Source organism: Protopterus annectens, chromosome 4.part0, assembly GCF_019279795.1.
Source record: "Protopterus annectens isolate FY-2018-M chromosome 4.part0, PAN1.0, whole genome shotgun sequence".
Lineage (NCBI taxonomy): Eukaryota > Metazoa > Chordata > Ceratodontiformes > Protopteridae > Protopterus > Protopterus annectens.
In genome coordinates this window covers 1,093,469,316-1,093,490,215 of record NC_056733.1, presented here as the reverse complement: position 1 = coordinate 1,093,490,215, position 20,900 = coordinate 1,093,469,316, and the positions used below count along the sequence as shown (strand labels likewise).

The window sequence follows — 20,900 nt, the reverse complement described above, 5'->3', positions numbered from 1 at the left end:
AACTTGGAAACACAGGTCAACTGCAACCTGAACTTTGATCACAATATGTCCATAGTAGTGAGAACATCCTTCTATGTGGCGCAACGTACAAATAAGTGAATGGCATCCAGATCTAAGGATATCGTGGATGGTGCACTGGTGCAGCAGTTTGCATTGTCGCTTCACAGCAAGAGGTTCTCTGGTTTGATTCTCAGCTGGGGTGCCTTCTGTGTGGAGTCTGCATGTCTTCACTATGTTCATGTGAGTTACTTTCCTGGTAAACAGATGTTAAATAAATAAATCATAGCTCAACTATACTTAGCCCTCATTAGATCAATAATTGAGTACAATGCACCTTTTAGCATGTACCTGACCAGGCACTTGCAACAACTAGAGTAGCCAGCTAGGTTCCTCACTAAAAGAATACAGGGTGTAAATAATATGTCCTATATAGACTGCCTTAAAGCCCTGTCCCTGTACTCAGTTTCATACAGACTACTTAGGGGTGATCTATGCTTAACCTATAAGACATTATCTGATATAGCCCTGATGGAGCTGCTACACATTTGCAAATCAAACAGCACTATAATTACCTGAGTTAAGGATCTAAACCTTGTCTTAACATAAACAGAACATGTTGGAGGGATAGCTATGTGTTTCAGTGATTACCCTTTCTCTGGAACAAACTCCCCATTCATGTGAAACAGAGCTCTTCTCTAAATTTATTCAAACACAATTTTGACCAAACGATAAGAAATCAAAAATTCACGCCCAGCTTGTCACCTGTGACTCTTATAGACAGGGGCAGTTTGTGGAAGCCTTAAGTCACAGGCATATACAAAGCCATTCTAGCCTGTAGACATTGATAATTGGGAAAAGTGTAGCATGAATAGTTAGGCTGAAAAAGGCTCTATGACTGTTAGCTTGGTAACCTCCTATGGTCATATAAACATAAAGCAGTTCCTATGTAATGTTAGGCATCAGAGTTCCAGACTTCTGTAACTCACACTGATGCGGATTAAGTAATTCTACAGTTTTCTATGTGAATAGCAACAACATTTAAAAAGTGCCCACCCCATCCACTCATCACTCCAACCCCAGTTTTGGGGATTCCTCCCTTTGTATTCCTTTGTCTCTCAAGATTCTTGAGCTAAATGGTTTAGAAACTGTCTTTGGCTATAGTAGCAGCATTATATTAATACAATTTTAAAGAGTGCTGCTTGCAACAGTATATACCAAATAACTACACATAACTCACAAATAGTCCTACCTCATTTTTACTGTTGTAATCAATTAGCATAGCATGGTGGTTGGCGTGTTCCTTTCCAGTAAAAGAGCCTGCTTTTCCTGGATCCTGTTGATGGACTTCGCGCAGGTAACCCTGATGAATAGTTCCTCTAGCAAGTGAATCCAAATCACTTGTTCTGAAACTTACAATGTTTGAGTTACGCAAGTCCTTATCTAAAACTGTGGATTGACTTGATTTCTTGGTTCTGTATACTTTGATTAACAGTAAGGTTATCACTGATGTCAAGAACAAAAAGGTCACAACAGCTAATGAAATTATTAAATAAACTGTTAACTGCGAGTCAAATTCACCTGGATTTTCCTCCTCCACAATTTCCAGATGGTTTCCAGACAAGTTTTCTGCTATCACTACTTTAACTGTTGCTGTTGTAGAAAGAGAGGGCTGTCCATTGTCTTTGACAATTACTATCAATGTGTGTCGATTACTATCTTTTTCTGTAATTCCCCGAACTGTTGTTATTTCTCCTGTGTGAACCCCCACTGAAAAAAGACTTGGATCTGAAGACTTCAGAAGGTGAAAGGAGAGCCAGGCGTTTTGTCCAGAATCTACATCAACAGCAATGACTTTGCTAACAACATATCCAGCTTCTGCATTCCTAGGGACAATCTCTGCTGAAAAGGAACTGTCATTTGGGGAGGGGTGTAGCAGCGTAGGGCTGTTATCGTTTTGATCTGTAATATATAACTTTACAGTAGCATTACTGCTTAATGTGGGAGTACCAGAATCCCGAGCTTGAACAAGAAATGTCAATTCTTTCAACTGCTCAAAATCAAAAGATTTCACTGCATACATGCTGCCGCTGTTTGAATTAATTGTGATAAAATTAGATGCTGGGAATCCATTAACCATTTCCTCGACAATAGAATAAAATATCTGAGCATTTTCGGAAGTATCCCTGTCAGTTGCCATAATCGATCCAATAAGAACACCGGGAATGTTGTTCTCTGGAATGTGTATGGCGAAGGATGTTTTGATGAAAACTGGGGAATTATCATTAATTTCAGAAATGCGTAGATGTATAATTGCTGTAGAAGACAATGGTGGAGACCCGCCATCAAATGCAACAATAGTAATATTGTACTCTGGTTCTCTCTCACGATCAAGTTGGCCGGCAGTTACTAAATTGTAAAAGTTCTTGAAGGATGAGGTTAATTTGAAAGGTTGATGGCCTTTGATGGAGCATTGTATGTCTCCGTTACCTCCACCATCTCGGTCTTTCACATTTAAGAGGGCCACAACTGTCTGAGGTAAAGTATTCTCTGGTACTTCATGTCTAACCGACGTTAGGACTACCTCTGGTGCATTGTCATTTACATCAACAATTTCAATAACCACTTTACAAAATGATGCCAAGCCGCCTCCATCTCTGGCTTGCACCTCCATCTCAAAAATGTGTGTTTCCTCAAAATCCAGTGGTTCAGCTACAGTTATTTCTCCAGTTTTGTTATTTAACTTAAAAATACGACCCATTGCATCTGAAATGTGAGAGAAAACATATGTGATGTCGCCATTAGGTCCATCATCCAGGTCTATAGCGTTCACCTTCACTGCCTTGTAATTTACTGCATTCTGTTCAAAAAGCTTTACGTTGTAAACAGATTGATTAAAAATAGGGGGGTTGTCGTTTATGTCTAGAACAATTATTTGGACTATGGCTGTCCCTGTTTGTTGAGGTTCACCGCCATCAGCTGCATACAGTTGTAATAAAAATGTACGTGTCTTTTCATAATCTAGCTGCTTCACAAGTATGATTTCTGGACGTTTGTTTTTACCATTCCCATCCTGAACGTCCAAACGAAAATGTTCATTCTTGCTAATCTTGTAACTTTGGACAGCATTGACACTCAAGTCCAAATCCTGCGCTCTTTCTAATGAAAATTTAGTTCCTAGAGGTGCTTGCTCCGGTATGGTGATAAGAATTTCCTTTTGGGGAAAAATTGGAGGGTTGTCATTGACATCTAAAATTTCCACTTCTCCGCGAAACAGTTGCAAAGGATTTTCGGTTACAAGCTGGAAGTATAGCATGCAGATAGGAATCTGTCCACAGATTTGTTCTCTGTCTATTTGTTCATTTATTAACAACATTCCGCTATTTTTATCTATTTGAAAGTACTGCTTAGTGCCTTCACTTACTATATGTGCTCCGCCTTCAGATAATATTTTAGGTTCAAGCCCCAGGTCATTGCCAATATTGGAGACAACATTGCCTTTAGCCAGTTCTTCTTGAACCGAGTACCGAAGGGTAGAATTCGCTTTGTAGCAAAATAAAAGAACCAGAATGAAACAACCAGCTTGAAACTTTGCAGCCACACACATGCATAAAGTCAGGAAGCCCATTACAGAATATTCCGCTAGACAGTTTCCACTTTAAATAATACAGTCCACTAATTTACAGGAGCTATAACACCGGCTTGAGATGTGGTTCTCAAAGCAGCCTTTGTTGAATGGATAGATCCCCCCACACTGAAGGCACACTTATTTCAACGAATAATTGGTCTTGTGCATTCATTAAACCTATAGACAGGCCGACAGCGACACGATGTGTTTCAAATGTGGAATAAAAATAATATACGACACGTTTAAATCCTGATATTTTTTCAAATGAGATTATTAACAAAACTGCATTCCCAAATTAGACGTGCAGGGCAAACACATTTTGAGTTATGATGCATAAAGCACAGGAAAGTCCACTGCACAAAAAACGTTCAAGTGCCAAAAAAGCCACAGATCCATAGGCGTGAGGATTCATCTATTCGTTGTAACTCAATACTACAGGCTATGGAATCAAAGAGAAATGCCCCAGTCGAAAAGCTGCCAACATAAATTTGGTAAAAAGGAAAATGACCCCCAAATATATATTTAGTCTAGTTTGTCAAACTGATAAGTTTTTAGCTCCATTTAGACCGTTTGGGGCATTTTCTGGAGAATGTTTTTGACAATTTATTTTAAAAATTTCAGTTTGCTTTGGAGAGTTGCAATTACTTCCATAATTCAAGCGTGTTGTAAAATGCCTAACTAGACAATGTTACAAACGCCTGGTGGTACAAACTCTTTTCTCGGCATTTCCTGAAGTAAAATATACACTGAGTAATGTACACAACTTGAACGAACTGAAAAAAAAAAAACAGCTAAATCAAGTGCATTTATATGTGAGAGGACGAGAGGCAAAAGTAAAACGGAGCAATTTTCTTCTCAAACAAAAATGGTACAGCACAAACAGCACATCAACACTTCCAGTTTCAGGTGTAGGAAAACGAACTTCCGGAACTGCTTTAGAAGAGTTCAAAAATCACAACTAAGCTGTGAATATATATATATATATATATATATATATATATATATATATTTTTTTTTTTCCCCTCCCAAATCAGGCAAGGACAAAAAATGATGAGGGGGATGAGTGCATCCCCCAAATTTATTGACTTTTGTTTACCGGGAGTGCCCCACTGGGCACAGGTGCCTTTTTGAGCTGAGGTCAGGGGGGAAAGCTCCAAGGTATCATATATAAAGTAATCAGTATTTACAGTAACACATTTATATAATGCAGTATAATAAAATCTGTATTGATATTCACAAACATTAAATTTACAAGCCTTTTACTGAGACTTTACAAACAGAAGGGTGATGTATAAAATAGGTAAGACTAATTTAAGAAATACAACGGAGCGAGGTATTAGAGGAGATAAGCAAGTCTGGGTGTTAACAGAGAAGTAGAGCAGGAATATCAACTTGGTTGTGCTAATTAGAAGTAGGTATAACATTTATTTTTTTTTATTTAACATTTGTTTACCGGGAAAGTCTAATTTTGAATGAAGCCAGTTTTCAGTGGAGGCCGAGGAGAAGTGTTCTAGAATGATGCATGTCTTTGAAATGTGGGAGGAAACCAGAGGAAACCCCCACGAACGCAGGGAGAACATGCAGATTCCACACAGAAGGCACTCCAGCCCAGAATCAACCAGAGAACCTGTTGCTGTGACGTGACAACGCTGCCGCTGCACCACTGCGCCGTATAGTTTAAGAAGTTCAGTAAAGTGAGGTATTAGAAGGGATAAGCAGGTTTTGTGATTTACTGCTTTAAAGGAAAGTATAAGAAAGCTATGAAGGGTGTTAGAAAGCAAGGTCCCAGATGAGGAGTAGGGAGAAAGCCAGGAGGTAGAGAGAAAGTCTTTTAGTAATGGTTTGAAACAATGAATGGTGTGATACACCCAACTGATAAAGGAATTTTATTCCAAGTGCTACACTACTGGAATGGAGACTGACCCCAGCATGGGTAATTCTGAAATATTACCCCAGGTCACTTAATAGATCAATAGGTTTTGCATCAGCATTCATTTCACAAACCATAAGTATGAAACTCAAATTTCTGACATCATTGACTGACTATAATCATGAGTGATTTAACAAAAAAAATGAAACATCTTTGGAGGGATTAATAAAAAGCAGAAGATGCAAAGTTAGGGACATCTGGAGTGTTTCTCCCCGGGCCTCCGCTGAAAACAGGCTCTGTGAAACCTAGTCGGACATTCCTGGTCAACAAATGTTAAATAAAATAAATAAATAAATAAATAAAATTTTGCAAACCCTGGACAGTTGAGAGGCTGTATGACAGAAGGAAGAAAATCGTGGCAAAAATTAGAAGGTGCAGCACCCAGCAGGATAAGAGCACTCTCATCAAGCTAAACAAACAAATCAGAGAACAAATAAAGTCTACCAAAGCCATATTTGAGGTAAGTTTGGCATGCCAGACCAAGGACACCCACAAAGCATTCTTTAGCTATGTCCACAACCTCAAAGGCAATACACAACTGTGTGCAGAGCTCATTGTAAATGGGGCCACCTATACTGAGACAGAAGATATAGTGAACCTCCTCCTGGCTGATAAATTCAGCTCCAAATTTACCCCCTCTCCCCCTCAACCGTCCCTCAGGAAATACCACCAAATATTACTCTGCCTGCTATCACTAGGGACCAGGTCTTTAATGCTCTCTCTAAGACCAAGAACATTGCAACAATGCACCCAAAGAATATCCCAGGAAGCCTTTTAAATAGCATAAAACATGACCTATCAGGGCCTCTGGAATTACTATTTAAATGTAGCCTCCAAACAGGCTTTGTGCCTTATGAATGGAGAATGGCAACAGTCATCCCTCTGCACAAAAGTGGGCCACCTACAGATTCTGGAAACTACAGACCCATAAGTCACACTAGTCATATGTAAAGCCATGGAAAGAATTATCATGGAGATGATCAATAGAGATATAGTAAACCTTCAGACATTGGACCCAACCCACTTTGGTTTGGTCAAGGGCAGATCATGCCTACTCAACCTGGTAAACTTCTTTGAGAAGGTTACCAAAGCAATGGATGAGGGAAAAATGTTTCACACTGCCTACCTTGACCTGGCCAAGGTATTTGACACAATACCTCACTCGGGCATTGTTGACAAACTCAAGAGGTTAGGTGCAAACTCGTATGTCACCTATTGGATAACCAAATGGCTCGTAGACAGGATCCACAAAGTTAAAATTGAGAAGTCCACCTCTACAAAGAGGCCAGTCACAAGTGGAGTCCCTCAGAGATCAGCCCTCGAACATCTTCTTTTTGGCACTTACTTATCAGAAATCATGGCCAATGTCAATGGTCTTTGATTGGCTAAATTTGCAGATGGTTGCAAGTTAGGAACTGTCATTGAATCCCACACTGACTCAAATGTTCTCCAGGAAGGGCTAACACAGACAAACAACTGGTGTCAGGGCCATGGACTAAAACTAAATGCCAAGAAATGCATAATAGTATCCTTCAGGAAGTCATCCACCCCTGGTAACTATCATATTGACAACATACCCCTTACAGATGACACAGTAGTCAGGGACATAGAAACACACAAAGATAGTAATCTAGCCTTTTACCATCATGTGTCTACAATAGTGAGGAAGTCATTCTATGTTGCACAACTTATAAACAAAGGTATTACATCAAAGTCCAAGGAAGTCATTGTTCCACTGTATTTGGCATTCATCAAACCTGTCATTGAGTACAATGCTCCCTTTGGTCTGTACCTAACCAGGCATATCCCAGAACTGGAACATCAACAAAGGTTCTTCACTAAAAGAATGCAGTGCATTAGTAAAATGTCCTATGCAGGCCGCCTCAAGACCCTATCCCTGTATTCTGTCTCCTGTAGGCTTTTGAGGGGGATCTATGCCTGGCATACAGGGCATTGTCAGACCCCACTCTGATGGACTTCCTGCATATTCACAAAACAAACAGCACCAGAATTACCCATCCTAAAGACTTAAACCTTTCCTGTGATATAAATATGCCCTACTGGACAGACAGGTATGTATCCCAGAGACTACCTCATCTATGGAACAGGCTCTCCATTCATGTGAAGCAGAGTTCCTCCCTAACCTAGTTTAAGTGCAACTTGGATGATTGGATGAGGAACCAGAAATTCATCCCTGGCTTGGCACCTATGTCTCTAGTGGACACAGGCAACCTGTACATGGTTCAACTCCCAGGCCCCTGCTTACACTTATCAAGGGTATCAGAACTTGTTAGAGATTTTGGATGCATGGCAAGGCTTAAAAAGGCCCTTGTGGGTCATTAGTCTAGTAAACAGATATGAACCTATGTATGTAGGTCATCTAGTTCTCTGCCATGTGCATTTCCCCCAAATGGTGTGTTTCTCAGCCCTTGAGAACCAATAGAAGAATGTAACCAAAGCTGAAAACTAAAAAAAAAAACAAAACAAAAAAAAACTCTTCCACACTCCTCTAGATGCAGTAATCTGCTTACCTCTAGCAAGCAGCTTGCTAGTTCCCAACCATACCCTCAACTTTTTAGCTCAAGAATTCTGCAAAAAGCAAAACTTTTTGGGGCAGGGCAAACAAAATCATGGATGTATCTTTAAACATTGCTCACATGTTGCATTACTGTGCATTGTCTGAAGGATGTGAAGTCTGATACTCATACCTGTTACTATTTTACTGAATTCAGTTCTCTGATTTGTCAGAAAGCCATAAATTTTATGAGGAACAAACTGAAAATATGAGGCACAAATCTGGAAATTCTGCATAATTGTGGATAATTGAGAGGTATGTTACCAGCACACTGAGCACTTCTACAGTAATCTTTCATAAGGCTATAATTACCTAGTAGCTTCATAAATCAATACTGAACCAGTACTGTATTTGCACACCATTGTGGTTCTTAACAGCTTGCCCAAAGCTATGTGTAATGATAGTTTTCTTCAAGCCCAACAATTGTTATGATCAGGCGATCACATTATAATAACCACGGAGCATCATAAGGGGCTTGACTCTTGTTTAGAACAGAGATATAAATCTTGGAGTAGCCAGTTACCGATCTCATCTAGCAACTGCACTTTCTTTAATTTTCTTCCACTTCTAACTATTTCATTAGCAAAATAATCAATTAATGAGACAGTGCATTAAAGTTATTAATTTGGCACATTTAAGGAATGTTAATGCCAGAAGTAAGTATTGATTACCAATTAATGTGTCAGTGAATTAGAAAAGACGCGCTTAATTAGTTTTGTATTTTTAAAGTGTGACAACCATGATTCAGCAAGTTATACACTCAGTTAAGATACGGGAATAATCAGCTGGCTGGAGTTCTAGCCCCACAATAGGCATTATATTTATATATTTATTTATTCCAGTTTGATAACCGGGGAGGTCCACTGGGCTCGGGGAGCCCGTTTTCAGTGGAGGCCCGGGGAGAAAAGCTCCAACAATACATAGTTACATGAATAATTACTAAGAAACTTTGCATTATTGACAAATAAACATGTAGCATTCATAAAGAAACAAACAATTACAAATTTGTTTAGGTGTAAAAGACAGGCAAATGGCCTTGAGGCTAGATTTTACAGTATAGTTATATATACATAATACAAATGAGCAAGGTTAGCTAGGTGAGAGGTTAACCAGGAGTGAAAGTGGAGGAGACCTTGAGAGGTATAGGGTGAAGAGTACAATTGCATTTCCTGTTTGAGTAAAGGTGAGAATGAAGAAGAGTTTTAAATTTTTCGAGGTTATTGCAGGTTCTAAGAGTGGAGGGAAGACCATTCCATTTTTTTGCTAAGGTGAATGAAAGCAGAAGTTGACCAGCTGGGCGCTTGGGTTTGTGGATGGTGATTAGGTTTTGGTGGGTAGATCTAAGTGTTCTATGGGGAGTATATGGTTGGAGGATACTGGAAAGTGCAGGGCACTTGGTAGGTTGGAATAGTAGTCTATAGGCAGTCGTGATTTGGAGAAAGTCAAGTTGGTTATGGAGTTCAAGCCAGTTTAATGAGTGAAGGGAGGAACAGTGATGAGAGGAAGATTTGGCTTTGGTAGCAAATCTGGAGATTTTATTGTAACATACTTCTAGTTGGAGGATAGTGAGGAGGATAAATTAGTAAGCAGAGGGACGCCATACAGTAGAGAGGGAAGGAGATAAGTAGTGGTGAGAGTTAGTCTAGTAGCAGGAGAGAGGAAGTGGTTGTTTCTATAAAATAGGCCAAGTTTTATGTGGGTTTTCTTTATGTTTAACTGGACGTGAGTATTAAATTTTAGGTGTTCATTAATGGTTACACCAAGAAGTTTGGCAGAGGGAATGACCTCTAAAATGGAGTTGGTATGGCTGGTTATTTGGAATGAGTTTTTATCAATAGGGGAGGACTTAGAAGGAGAGAATAGAAGGATTTTAGTTTTGTTAGCATTTAATGAGAGGTGATTTTGGAGCACCCAGTTTTCGGTAGTTGAGAAGGCTGTTTGTGTCAGTAGTTGGAGATCTGTTAAGTTGGAGGCACAGCATATCAAAGTAGAATCGTCAGCATATTGAACAATTTTAGTATTGGGTATGGCCTTGTAAAAGTCATTAATAAAGATGTTGAATAGAACTGGGCCAAGTATGGATCCTTGGGGTACTCCAGTGGGGGTAGGACAGAAGGTGGAGGTGCCCTGGTCCCATTTGACAGCCTGGGACCTGTTGGAAAGATAACTGGAGAACCAGGAGAGAGTTTTGAAGGAGAGATTGCGATTAGACAGATGATTAAGAAGGTGGGTGTGGGAGATGGTATCAAAAGCTTTAGATAAGTCCAGCAGAACTGAGGATACTAAATTACCAGATTCACGGGCTAAATTGACAGTATGTAAGAAGGAGAGAAGGGCGGTATTGGTACTATGTCCTGGGCAGAAGCCGTGTTGGGTAGGAGAGAGTAACTGGTGTTTGGTAAGGAATGGCAAGAGCTGAAGGTGGATGCATTTTTCAAGGAGTTTAGAGAGAAGGGAAAGGATGGCTATGGGGCAGAAATTAGATACAGTGCAGTTTTTGCCACCCTTGTGAAGTGGAATAATATATGCAGAGCACCATAGTTTGGGTACATAGGATTCAAGTAGGGATCTATTGATCAGGATGCTAATAGGGAGAGCAATACCATCAGAGGCTATTTTTAAGAAAAAGGAGGGAATGCTGTTGGGGCATTGGAGCAAGGCTTTAGTTTAGACAGTAGTTTCTTTATTTGGTAGGTGGAGATGGGTTTGAGTTCAAAAGTAGGGGGGGATGTTTGGTTGGGGTGGGGTTGAGGGTTGTTGTTGGTAAAGGTCTTGGTTAGCTCAGCAATAGCAGTGGTGAAGAAGGTGTTGAATAGTGAAGCAATTCCAAGGTCAGATTTGCTGGTGTCGGGGCAGGGATTGTTTTTAGTACCTGGCCTAAGGAGAGAGTTGATAGAATTCCAAAATGTTTGGGGTTTTTTTGCATGATTTGTTTGCATTTTCATGTAGTAGGACTTTTATCTTTGATAACTTTTTTTTGGCAAGGTTTCTTAGTTGTTTGTATTTAAGTAAGATGTCTGGTTGTTTAGTTTGGAGGTAAGTTTTCCAGGATTTATCTCTTTGTAGCATAATCTTTTTGGTGTCTTTGGTAAGCCATGGGGTGGTCTTAGCTTTTACTCTTTTTATTCTTACTGAAGCTAGGGAGTTAAGGACATTTAAGAAAGTTGAACTGAAAAAGTCAATGACTGAGTCTAATGGAAGAGTTTTCAGGGGGTTCCAACTGGTAGTCCTGAATGAATCGGAGAAAGTAGTAGGGTTAAAGTTAGAGAGGTTCCAAGTGTGGATAAACTGATGGGAGTGTGGAGGGGTGAGGGAAGCTCGATGGGTGAAGGCAGGGAGGTGGTCTCCTAATGGGTCTGGTATGACACCAGATTGTATCACTTTATTGGGATGAGATACTAGGATCCAGTCTAGTATGGAGCCTGGAGGGTTGGTTTTGTTGGGTCTAGTGATGGTGTTAGTAAGTTGAGTGTAGTTAAATAGGTTGATTGACATGGTAGGGTTAGGGTTGTTGATTTTGTTCCAGTCTATATTTACATCACCCAATATGTAAGTTTCCAGTTTAATATTTGAATATTCCATTGTGGATACTGTCAAGCATCATACTGAGTGTTTTTTTTAAAGGTATCCCTGCCAATGTGATATTGTGTACAAAGCTTGCTATTTCAAATGAAGAAAATTTAGTCTGCTGTTTACCATTCCCTTTTACTTTGTATGAGCTGTTGTAAATAGGCATCCACTGCTGGAAAGGGAAGGCTGTCAAATTTCTGTTTTGTTAAAATATGTCCCGCATCAGGGATGCATTTCCATCTCTAAAATGTGGAACACTCCCTCTAACAAACTTTCCCATTCATGTGAAAGAGAGTCTTCTCTAAGTCTACTCAAATGCAATTTGGACAAATGGATTGGAAATTCCTCCTTGGGTCTCCACTGAAAACGAGCTAATGCTCAGCTGGACTAACCCAGTTAACAAATGTAAAATAAATAAATAAATTGTAAATTTACCTCTGGCTTGTCTGCTGTGGCCCTTATGGACCAGGGCTGTCTGTAGATGCCCTAAGGTACAGGCATATGCTAAATGCATCCTAGCCCATGGGTATTGATAATTAGGAAAACTGGGGTATGAATCATTAGCCTAGTAACCTATAATCCTATAAAAAAGTGGAACAAATTGGCAAATGTGCAACACTTATGACTGTTTGTCTAGCCCTTTACATGCGGAACAGTGTGGAGCACAGAAATTTTAATCCTCAAAATGAAGAGCATTCTTTATAATGAGGTACATTTGAATAGTATACAGAGATGCAGTCACCCAGTTGACATCTAATTCAACCTCCATATTCTCACCTTCTTCCATAAATACTGTCATGTATTTCACAATCTTCTTGTTGGGAACCTCATTTGGCAGAAGGCTAGAATATGATTTAAAATTAGTCCTTGTTATTTGATGTAATAAACACCAAACTGCTTCCTGCCAGGACTAGTGACTCATGTCATCAAGTGTGCCAAGGTAAGTAAATAGCCCAGATGTGATCACCAAAAGCATGATGAAGCTCTATATGAATAATGTCTGGAATCTAAATATAAATCCATGTAGGAGTACACCAGACCCAGTATCCACAACCGATGCCCCATGGCTACTGTTTCTTTCCTATATATTATTATATTTCAACAGACTCTATTTTTGCCCTGGAACTAAACCATATTCTTGTACCCAGTCAATTTTAAATTCATGGCCCAAAGCCATACTCTGTTTCCATCAATGACAGGATCAAAAAATAGTGGACTTCCAAGATAGCTGCACAGTGATCAACAGCTTAATTTCAGCTCTCCCAGTGTTAGAAAAGAATCTGAGAAATAAGAGCTAGTAATCCCCACTAGCTTGAGTAAAATTCAGTTACTGGCTAGTAAGTACACTGCCTGGATGTTAGCAAAGAAGAAATTTAAAGAACCTGAAAGATAACAGAAAAGGTGAAGAGAAAACACAATCTGGGAAGAATCTTGTAGCTGTTCAGCAAAAACAGTTTAAGCTTCAGCTTTGGCACAAGAGATAGTGTTGAGTAATTTAGAGGAAAAATTAAATCAAATGTACTCAGAGCTGATTGAAATTAATGAAACATTGAATGAGTATATCAAGTCAAATAACAAAACTCTAAAAAAATAGAAGAAACCTCAACTAGCTGTTCAGATTAACTGATAATCTGCAAAAATCAGAAGTTAACATGAAGAAAAGGCTTGAAGAGCTGTTTCAAAAATGGTAGAGTTAGAAGACAGAACCTTATGAAAAAAATAAAATTTTCTCCTGTACTTGAGAAACTAGAAGGAAAAGACTGTATTAGTTTCACAGTACAAATAAGCAATCAACTGGATTGGTATTTCACAACAGGATTTGTTAATTGAAAGGGTATATTGAGTGTATATACTCAAAATCTGGTCACGAGAGAGCAGTCAAGACCTGTATTAGTAAGGGTGCACTCATACCAGCAGAAAGTGTTGATCCTGATAAAACTGTGGCAGAAGGGCAAAGTATTAAAAATTGGGAATAGCACAGTGTTTGTAGAAAATGATTATTCATAGTGCACCTGGCAGAAAAGAAACAAATTTATCTTAGCAATAAAGGAATATCGAGAAGCAGGTATGAGATTCAAGCAGCTGTATCTAGCTGTCTTCAGAGTATTTTTACAGGGGGATCAAATCTGTTTTGTTTTTTTTTTTATGCACAACAAGCTAAGGAGAAAATACAAAAGTTTATCCAACAAAAAGTGAACTATCAAACAGATGAGGACTCTGCTACTCATTCTTTTGACAATGAAGCTCACAGAGAGACATTGCCAGTGAAATATTTTTCAATGTTCCAAAAGAAAAAAAAGCACAGGAGTTGACTAGAAGACCTTGGACTTGAACCAGTGTTTGGTGCTGGGGGATGAACAGAAAGAATACCAGCAACACTGAAATTAGTGAATACATGCAAGATTATAAGGCATCAATCATATTTGTAAAATATGTCTTTGCAAAAAAAAATGTGCTGAGAAAGTTTGGACTTGTGCTGACTCTGTTAAACGTCTGGGTAGACTGTAAAGCATATACCACACTTTATGTCATTAATGTTTAAAAGAGCAATAAAAAGGAAAAAAAGTAATTTAAATAAAACAATTGTTTTGTTTTTAATAGTATTTGTATGAACAATTTCATGACATAAACTGCATGTTATATAGTAAATTAGTTATGTGTAGCATGTAGTCAGTGGTATTTTAAATGTGAGGGTGAGTCTTTTCGGTGATTGCTGCAGGTGATGAAGATATTAAACAAGAAATATAAGGTTTACAATGTAAAAAGAGAAGAAAGGCTAGACAAATAAAAATTTTAGTTAACATGTAATCTTGGGCTGCTAGGGAGGGGGGTGTAAAAGTGCACTGATTATACTATATGTAGAGCTGAGATGTTTTCACATAATTTTGCATAGTTGAATGTCTGTATTAATACCTTTGACTTAATCTAAAAACATGTTTTCTCTAAGCATGTAGGCTTGAACAATAAGACATAACGATGAATGCCATGAGAAGTGCTAAGTTTCCCGCATATACAACAATATTAGCTTGTTTTTTTTTTTTCATTTAGCAAATGTTCACTGGGAGTCAAGAAGTCTGCAGCTGAAGGCAACTGTACATTCTGTCTTGTTCTATTTGAAATTGACAAAGACTCCTACATTCATCTGCAGTGTTATCTGTATTTTTTCTCATTGTTGGCTAGGTTTCCATGGAGACGAGCTGACTGCAGGTACAAGCAATTAATTGTTAGAGTTCTGAGCATTGTTTGCTGAGGGAAATGCAAAATTTAAAGGTACAAGGGCAAGCATTTCAGTAAAAAAATAGCATTTAGAATTATTGGAAGTGAATGAGAGATAGCAGCCTTAACAATGCACACAACTTATTGTAAATGGCATTACCCAGACTGAACTGGAGGTCATTGCTAACCTTTTGTCTGACAAGTTCAGCTCAACCCCCACCCCCAGGTAGCAGGTAATCAATGCACATTCAAAGTTCAAAACACTGCATCAATAGGTCCTGATAATGTTCTGGGATGCTTAATAAATAACATGAAACATGACCTCTCTCATCCACTTGAATCACTTTTCAACTGAAGCCTACAATCAGGCTTTCTGCCCAAGGAATGGAAGATGGTGCAGTCATTCCCCTGCACAAAAGAGATACAAACACTGATCCAGGAACTGCAGACCCATAAGTCTGACCAGCCTCATATTTAAGACCATAGAAAGAATTATCATATACATGATAAATGAAGACATAGGTAACCTGCAAATGCTGAACCCAGCACAATTTTGGCTTCGTTAAAGGAAGGTCATGCCTATTAAATTTGATAGACCTTTTTGATAGAGTCGCCAAAGCATTGGATGAAGGCAAGACTGTGCACACAGCTTACCTTGACCTAGCCAAGGCTTTTGATAAAATACCCATCTATGGTATTACAGATAAGCTCACTAATTTAGGTAGAAACTCTTTCATTACTTGTCACTTGCTGGATACCCATCTGTCTCACTGATATGACCCAGGAGAACAAAATAGGTGAGGCCAACTCCACCAAGAGGCCAGTCCCCCAGGGCTCAGTAATGGACCTGCTCTTTTTTGCAATCTATTTCTCTCTGAAATGGAAACAAATGCTGAAGGTTTATGACTGACTAAATTTTCAGATAATTGCAAGCTGGGGGTTAAAATCAACTCTGCTCTGCAAACATTAGTATTCCTTAAGAAGGCCTATCTCTGACTAACAAATGATGCCAAAGCCATGGTCATAAACTCAAAGCTAAGAAATGAATACTTGTACCCTTTGGGAAGTCAATCATCCCAGCTAATTGCCATGCTGATATTACACCCCTAAGAGTTGACCAGGTGGTCAGGAATCTGGGTATGCACATAGCAGTCTTACCTTTGACCTACACAGGGCCACAGTGGTGAGGAAATCCTTTTATGTTACATAACTTATAACTAAGGACATGGCATCTAGATCCAAAGATATCATTATCTTACTGTACTCTGCCCTTATCAGACCAACCATAGAGTTAAAATGCTCCCTTCAGTATGTACCTGACCAGGTATATGCAGCAACTTCAGCAAACTCAGAGGTTCCTATAAAAGAATACAATATGTAACAAACCTGCCTTATGCAGAGCACCTTAAAGACCTTTCCCTCTACTCAGTCTCCTATAAATTGCTGAGGGGGTAATCTATACCTGGCTTCCAAAGCATCCACAAACCCCACACTTATGAATTTCCTGCATATTCATAAGTCAAACAGTATCAGAAATACAAGGTCTAAGGACTTGAATTTTGTCTGCGACTTAAACAGAACATACTGGAGAGACAGAAATGTGTCCCAGAGACTGCACCTCTTATGGAACAGACTTCCCATCCATGTGAAACTGAATTTGTCTGTCACCCAGTTTAAGCATATCCTAGACCAGTAGATAGGGAACAGGTAGGTTACATCAAGCCTGGCACCCATGTCCATTATGGACAAAGGTAGCTTATAAATGCCTAGTCTTCAATGCCCTATTTGAATACAGGATATTGTTATTATTTTGGGAAAACTTGGTTAGGCTTAGAAAGCCCCCCTGGATAATTAGCCTACTAACAATCTATGAATTATTCATTTAATACAGCCGTGTATACTTTAGTCTTATTTACAGATAGCCAGTGTACTTTTTCTTAACACTAAAAGTTAATGCTTTTGGAAAGCATACAAACTGTTTTTTCACAGCTGGGAAGGGAATAGAGATAAGAAAAAAAGATTATAATCAGTGTAAGTGGAAGCATAGTCTGTGACGTGCTTTAGCATGGGTGACTTCAATTTCAGGTTAGGTAATGCCTGTAGGTGCCACTGTTGATTTAGGGCAATTGCTCCTATTTGGAGAGTTAAACTTCATTTTTTGAAGCTATACATAGTTTTGCGGGTTTGTTCCAAGTTAATAGGTTATGAGATATTCTGAAAATGTATTTGGTTTTTGTTTGGGGGTTTTCATTAAAACAAAAAGTCTTGAAAAATATGACAAAGGTTCAAATGGGGATGACAAGAAACAACTGTTTAAAAGATTTACCTCCCAAACATTAGTGTGTAAACGTAACAAAAAAGTTGGAAATATTCATTCAAAGCAGCTGTCATGTATAATAATTGGGAACATTAACTACTTATTATCATAATGGCTATGCAATCTATAATATTTTGGAATGTAAATGGCCTTGCAGGTATAGACAAAAAGGTAAGAGTATTGAATTATACTAAGAAATGCAGAGTGCAAATAGCAATGCTGCAGGAAGCACATTTGGAAAGAAAAGAGCATGTGGGTTTAATAAAGAAAGAATTTCAGGATGGATATTCAGCAGACTATCAGGGACAGAGGACAGGGGGAGTAATTATACTAATTGCTAGAGGATCTCCAATAGTGATAGAAGAAGAAACAATAATAGTTGTAGATTTGTGATAGTAAGGGGGCTACTGGCAAAGGAGGGGGATTACACTGGCATGTGTTTATATTCAACCAAACTATTATGGGGCTTAATTAATTTTCAGGAGAAATAATCAGCTTTCAGCAAGGAATATTTCTTATAGGTGGGAACTGAAACTTGAATTGCACCAGTGAAGATGTATTTCAAAGACTTAGAAGGGTTGGAAGAAATTTAGGAAGACATGAATTCGGTAGTAGGAACTTGGAAATAATTTACATATTATTCCCCAATGTACAATTATTGGGATAGACTAGATAGAAACTATATTTCACAGGAAAATGTACATTTAATTGAACTATATCAGATCATGCACCAGTAAAAACTAAGATTAAAATGCAGGGTAATAAAGTAAAAATGAGACACTTGTGCTTTCCCACCTATCTGTTAAAAAGAGGAATTAAAGGAATGGGTAGTGGAAATTATTCAAGAGTTTAAAGAAGACAGACATTTCTTCAGAAGTTATAGCTAGTGAGTGAGATAAAATGAAAACATGGTTTAAAACAGGGTAAAATAAAAGAAAAAGAGATAAAGTTAAAAAGTAATATTAATTATTTAGAGGGGCTGTCAAGGATTAAAGTATTGCTGACTAAGAAGAATTTCACAGAACAAGAACAACTGCAGGGTGCTAAAGACAAAATAAAGGAGCATCTGGAAAACATGCATGAATTAAAGCAACTGTTGTTGATAACTCCAGAGCAAAAAAAAAAATTAGCACAATAACTTAGGCAACAAAAAGTAGAATGGGTGTCACCAAACTTAGGGAGCCTATAACAAGAAAAATATCCAGAGATCCTATAGAAGTATTAGAGATATTTAGGAAATTGTATGAAAATATGTATAAAGCAGAGAAATGTGGAAATAAAGAAAGAGCACACATGGACGTATGTATGGAAGACTTACATATTCCAATGTTAGTTATAGATGAAGCTCAAGAGTTAAACGTTAAGATAGGAGGAGATGATATAAAAACAGTGATGTATAATCAACCTACATTAAAGTATCCCAGAACAAATGGTATTCCTGTGGAAGTCTGGACGTTAGGAGGGAAGAAAAGATAAAGATCTGGAAGGTTTTTGTTTAACAGTATTTTAAAAGAGGGGAGCACCAACTTCTTGGAAGAGAGTTGCAGTGGCTGTAATAACTAAAGATGGTAAAGACCTATTTGATCCAGCTTCATGTAGACAAATTTCAATTTTAAACCATGACTATAAAGTGTTTATTTCTATATTAACTAAACGAATAGAAAGGTGTTGCCAAAAGTGATAGATATAGATTGATGTGGTTTTATGGAGGGAAGGCACATATCTGACAACATTTATAGGAAAATAATGATCCAGAGGGAAACAGAATGCTAAAAAGACCACTGTTGTAGGTGGGTCTTGATGCAGAGAAAGCTTTCAACACAGTAAGCTGGAATTTTGTGAGTCAGACAATAGAAGCATTGCATTCCCTGATACAATCATAAGGTGAATTAGGAGGATATATGAAGGATCAGAGGCTAGAATTAAAATGGGAGGGTTCCTCTCTAATAAGCTGTGATTGAACAGAGGAATCAGGCAGGGGTGTCCTCTTTCCCCTTTGTTATTTGCTTTACAGTTACAGTCACTGTCAAAGAAAATAAGGAACTCAAAAAATCAAGGATATAATTGGTATGGTAATTAAGAAAAGTCTGCCTTTTTTTGAAGAGAATATTATTTTGTATAATATTTCATATCTGTAAATCCAGAAAAGGACCTCTCAGTGTTGTGGAACAGTTGGAGACAGTTTAATGTGTTTTCAGGATATGACATTGATGAAGATAAAACAAAGGCTATAGCTGTAAATTATGTACACACACATGAATTTGTTCAGCAATACCTATATTTATGGGGACATGATAAAATGACATATTAAGGAGTACAGATTTAAAAGACTCCTGTTATGGTAGCTAAGCTTATGTGGGAAGAGACTAGACAAAAGATAATACAAAACTGAGAAATTGGAAGCTCTTGTTTGTGGATATGGATAGTAAGATACAAGCAGTGAAAATGTTTCCAGTCCATTTAGTTTTATATACAGATCAAGCATATTCTTATCAACCAGAGGAGAAGCTGTGGACAATAAATAATAAAGAGTTGAAGTAATTTATTTCAATGTTCCTGTTATGTTAACCACACAGACACATTTGTCCACTCTAATAAGCTAATAACCTGTCAGGTAAATTTAGTAAGAGTAACAATAATGTTCTATCATGAAAACATTTGGAGCATAATACAGCTTAACACTCTACTTACATTACACCATAGTATTACCACCCTGCTTATGACAGAAAACAGGGTCTATAAAGCCATCTACAAATTGCTTCTAGATTTATATATTTGATTTTTAAGCTTAAAAGCTACTGGTCTTCAAGAAAACTGACTGTTGTAACCCTATGTTCATAGCTTTTACTACAGAAGGTAAAGGTGACCCATAGTAAGATGCAGGGAGGTCTATTGCATAAGTCCATGACCAACAATACCAAACTGGAAATGAGCACTTACCAAGCAGCTTGTGTGCTGTTGTGGACATCATAATGTGTAGAATGAGGGTTGCACACATTTAGCATTTTAGTGAGTGTAGGGTTAGGGACTCTATTAATTCTGTCAGGTACCATGTCTTGGTGGCAGGGAAGGAAGGGCCTGCCAGGTAGTTCTTCAGCCTGATGATAGTAAGGGCCTGCCCTTAAATGCAGTAGTTTAGAAAGATGAAGCTGGACCATCAGGTTGCTGAGATAAGAATGCTCTTCTAATTAAGTTGTAGCTGAAGGTAAGGCATGATGCAGGGAAAAAAAAACAGCCTCTATAACCACCTGAATGAAGCTTTCCTCTAGCTTTCGCTTGTTCCTGCCATGAATAATGAGGTAAAATGAAGGGTCTATAGACCTTCAGGAGAGGGGATGATGGTTCACAGACACGGAGGAAAAAAAGCACAAAGGAAAACAAATGATTCCATGATTTAATGTTAGTTTTCAAAGCAAAATGTTCCATACATAGTGTTTCAGACAAATCTATATTAGACTTTGCATTTCAGATGAGGCAAAGGTTGTCTTTAGGTAAGCTATAAGAAACAAAATATAATCACATTTTGCGAAACCTTCTTGAGTAACTTAAGTTCTCCAAGCCTATGATTTTTTTTTTGTTTACTGAGGAATCATTTTACTTTTTTGGGTAATTTCAGGTGGCTTGTTAAAGGGCTACACAATTTAGTGTTGTATTCATTAAGGGGATG

General features: G+C 38.2%; 1 protein-coding gene across 3 annotated transcripts in view; it reads right to left on the bottom strand.

The window, feature by feature from the left end:
* Nucleotides 1-20,900, bottom strand: part of LOC122799766 (protocadherin beta-15-like) — an 886,413-nt gene that overhangs the window by 792,666 nt on the left and 72,847 nt on the right. Inside the window, exon 1 of one of the 3 annotated variants that reach the window (XM_044069058.1) lies at nt 1,250-3,717. The exons of the other annotated variants lie outside the window; for them this stretch is intronic. Within the exon in view, the coding sequence (XP_043924993.1) occupies nt 1,250-3,625 (2,376 nt within the window). The 5' untranslated portion in view covers nt 3,626-3,717. Of the gene's footprint in view, nt 1-1,249; nt 3,718-20,900 lie in introns of those variants that run through there. 3 annotated transcript variants of the gene reach the window in all.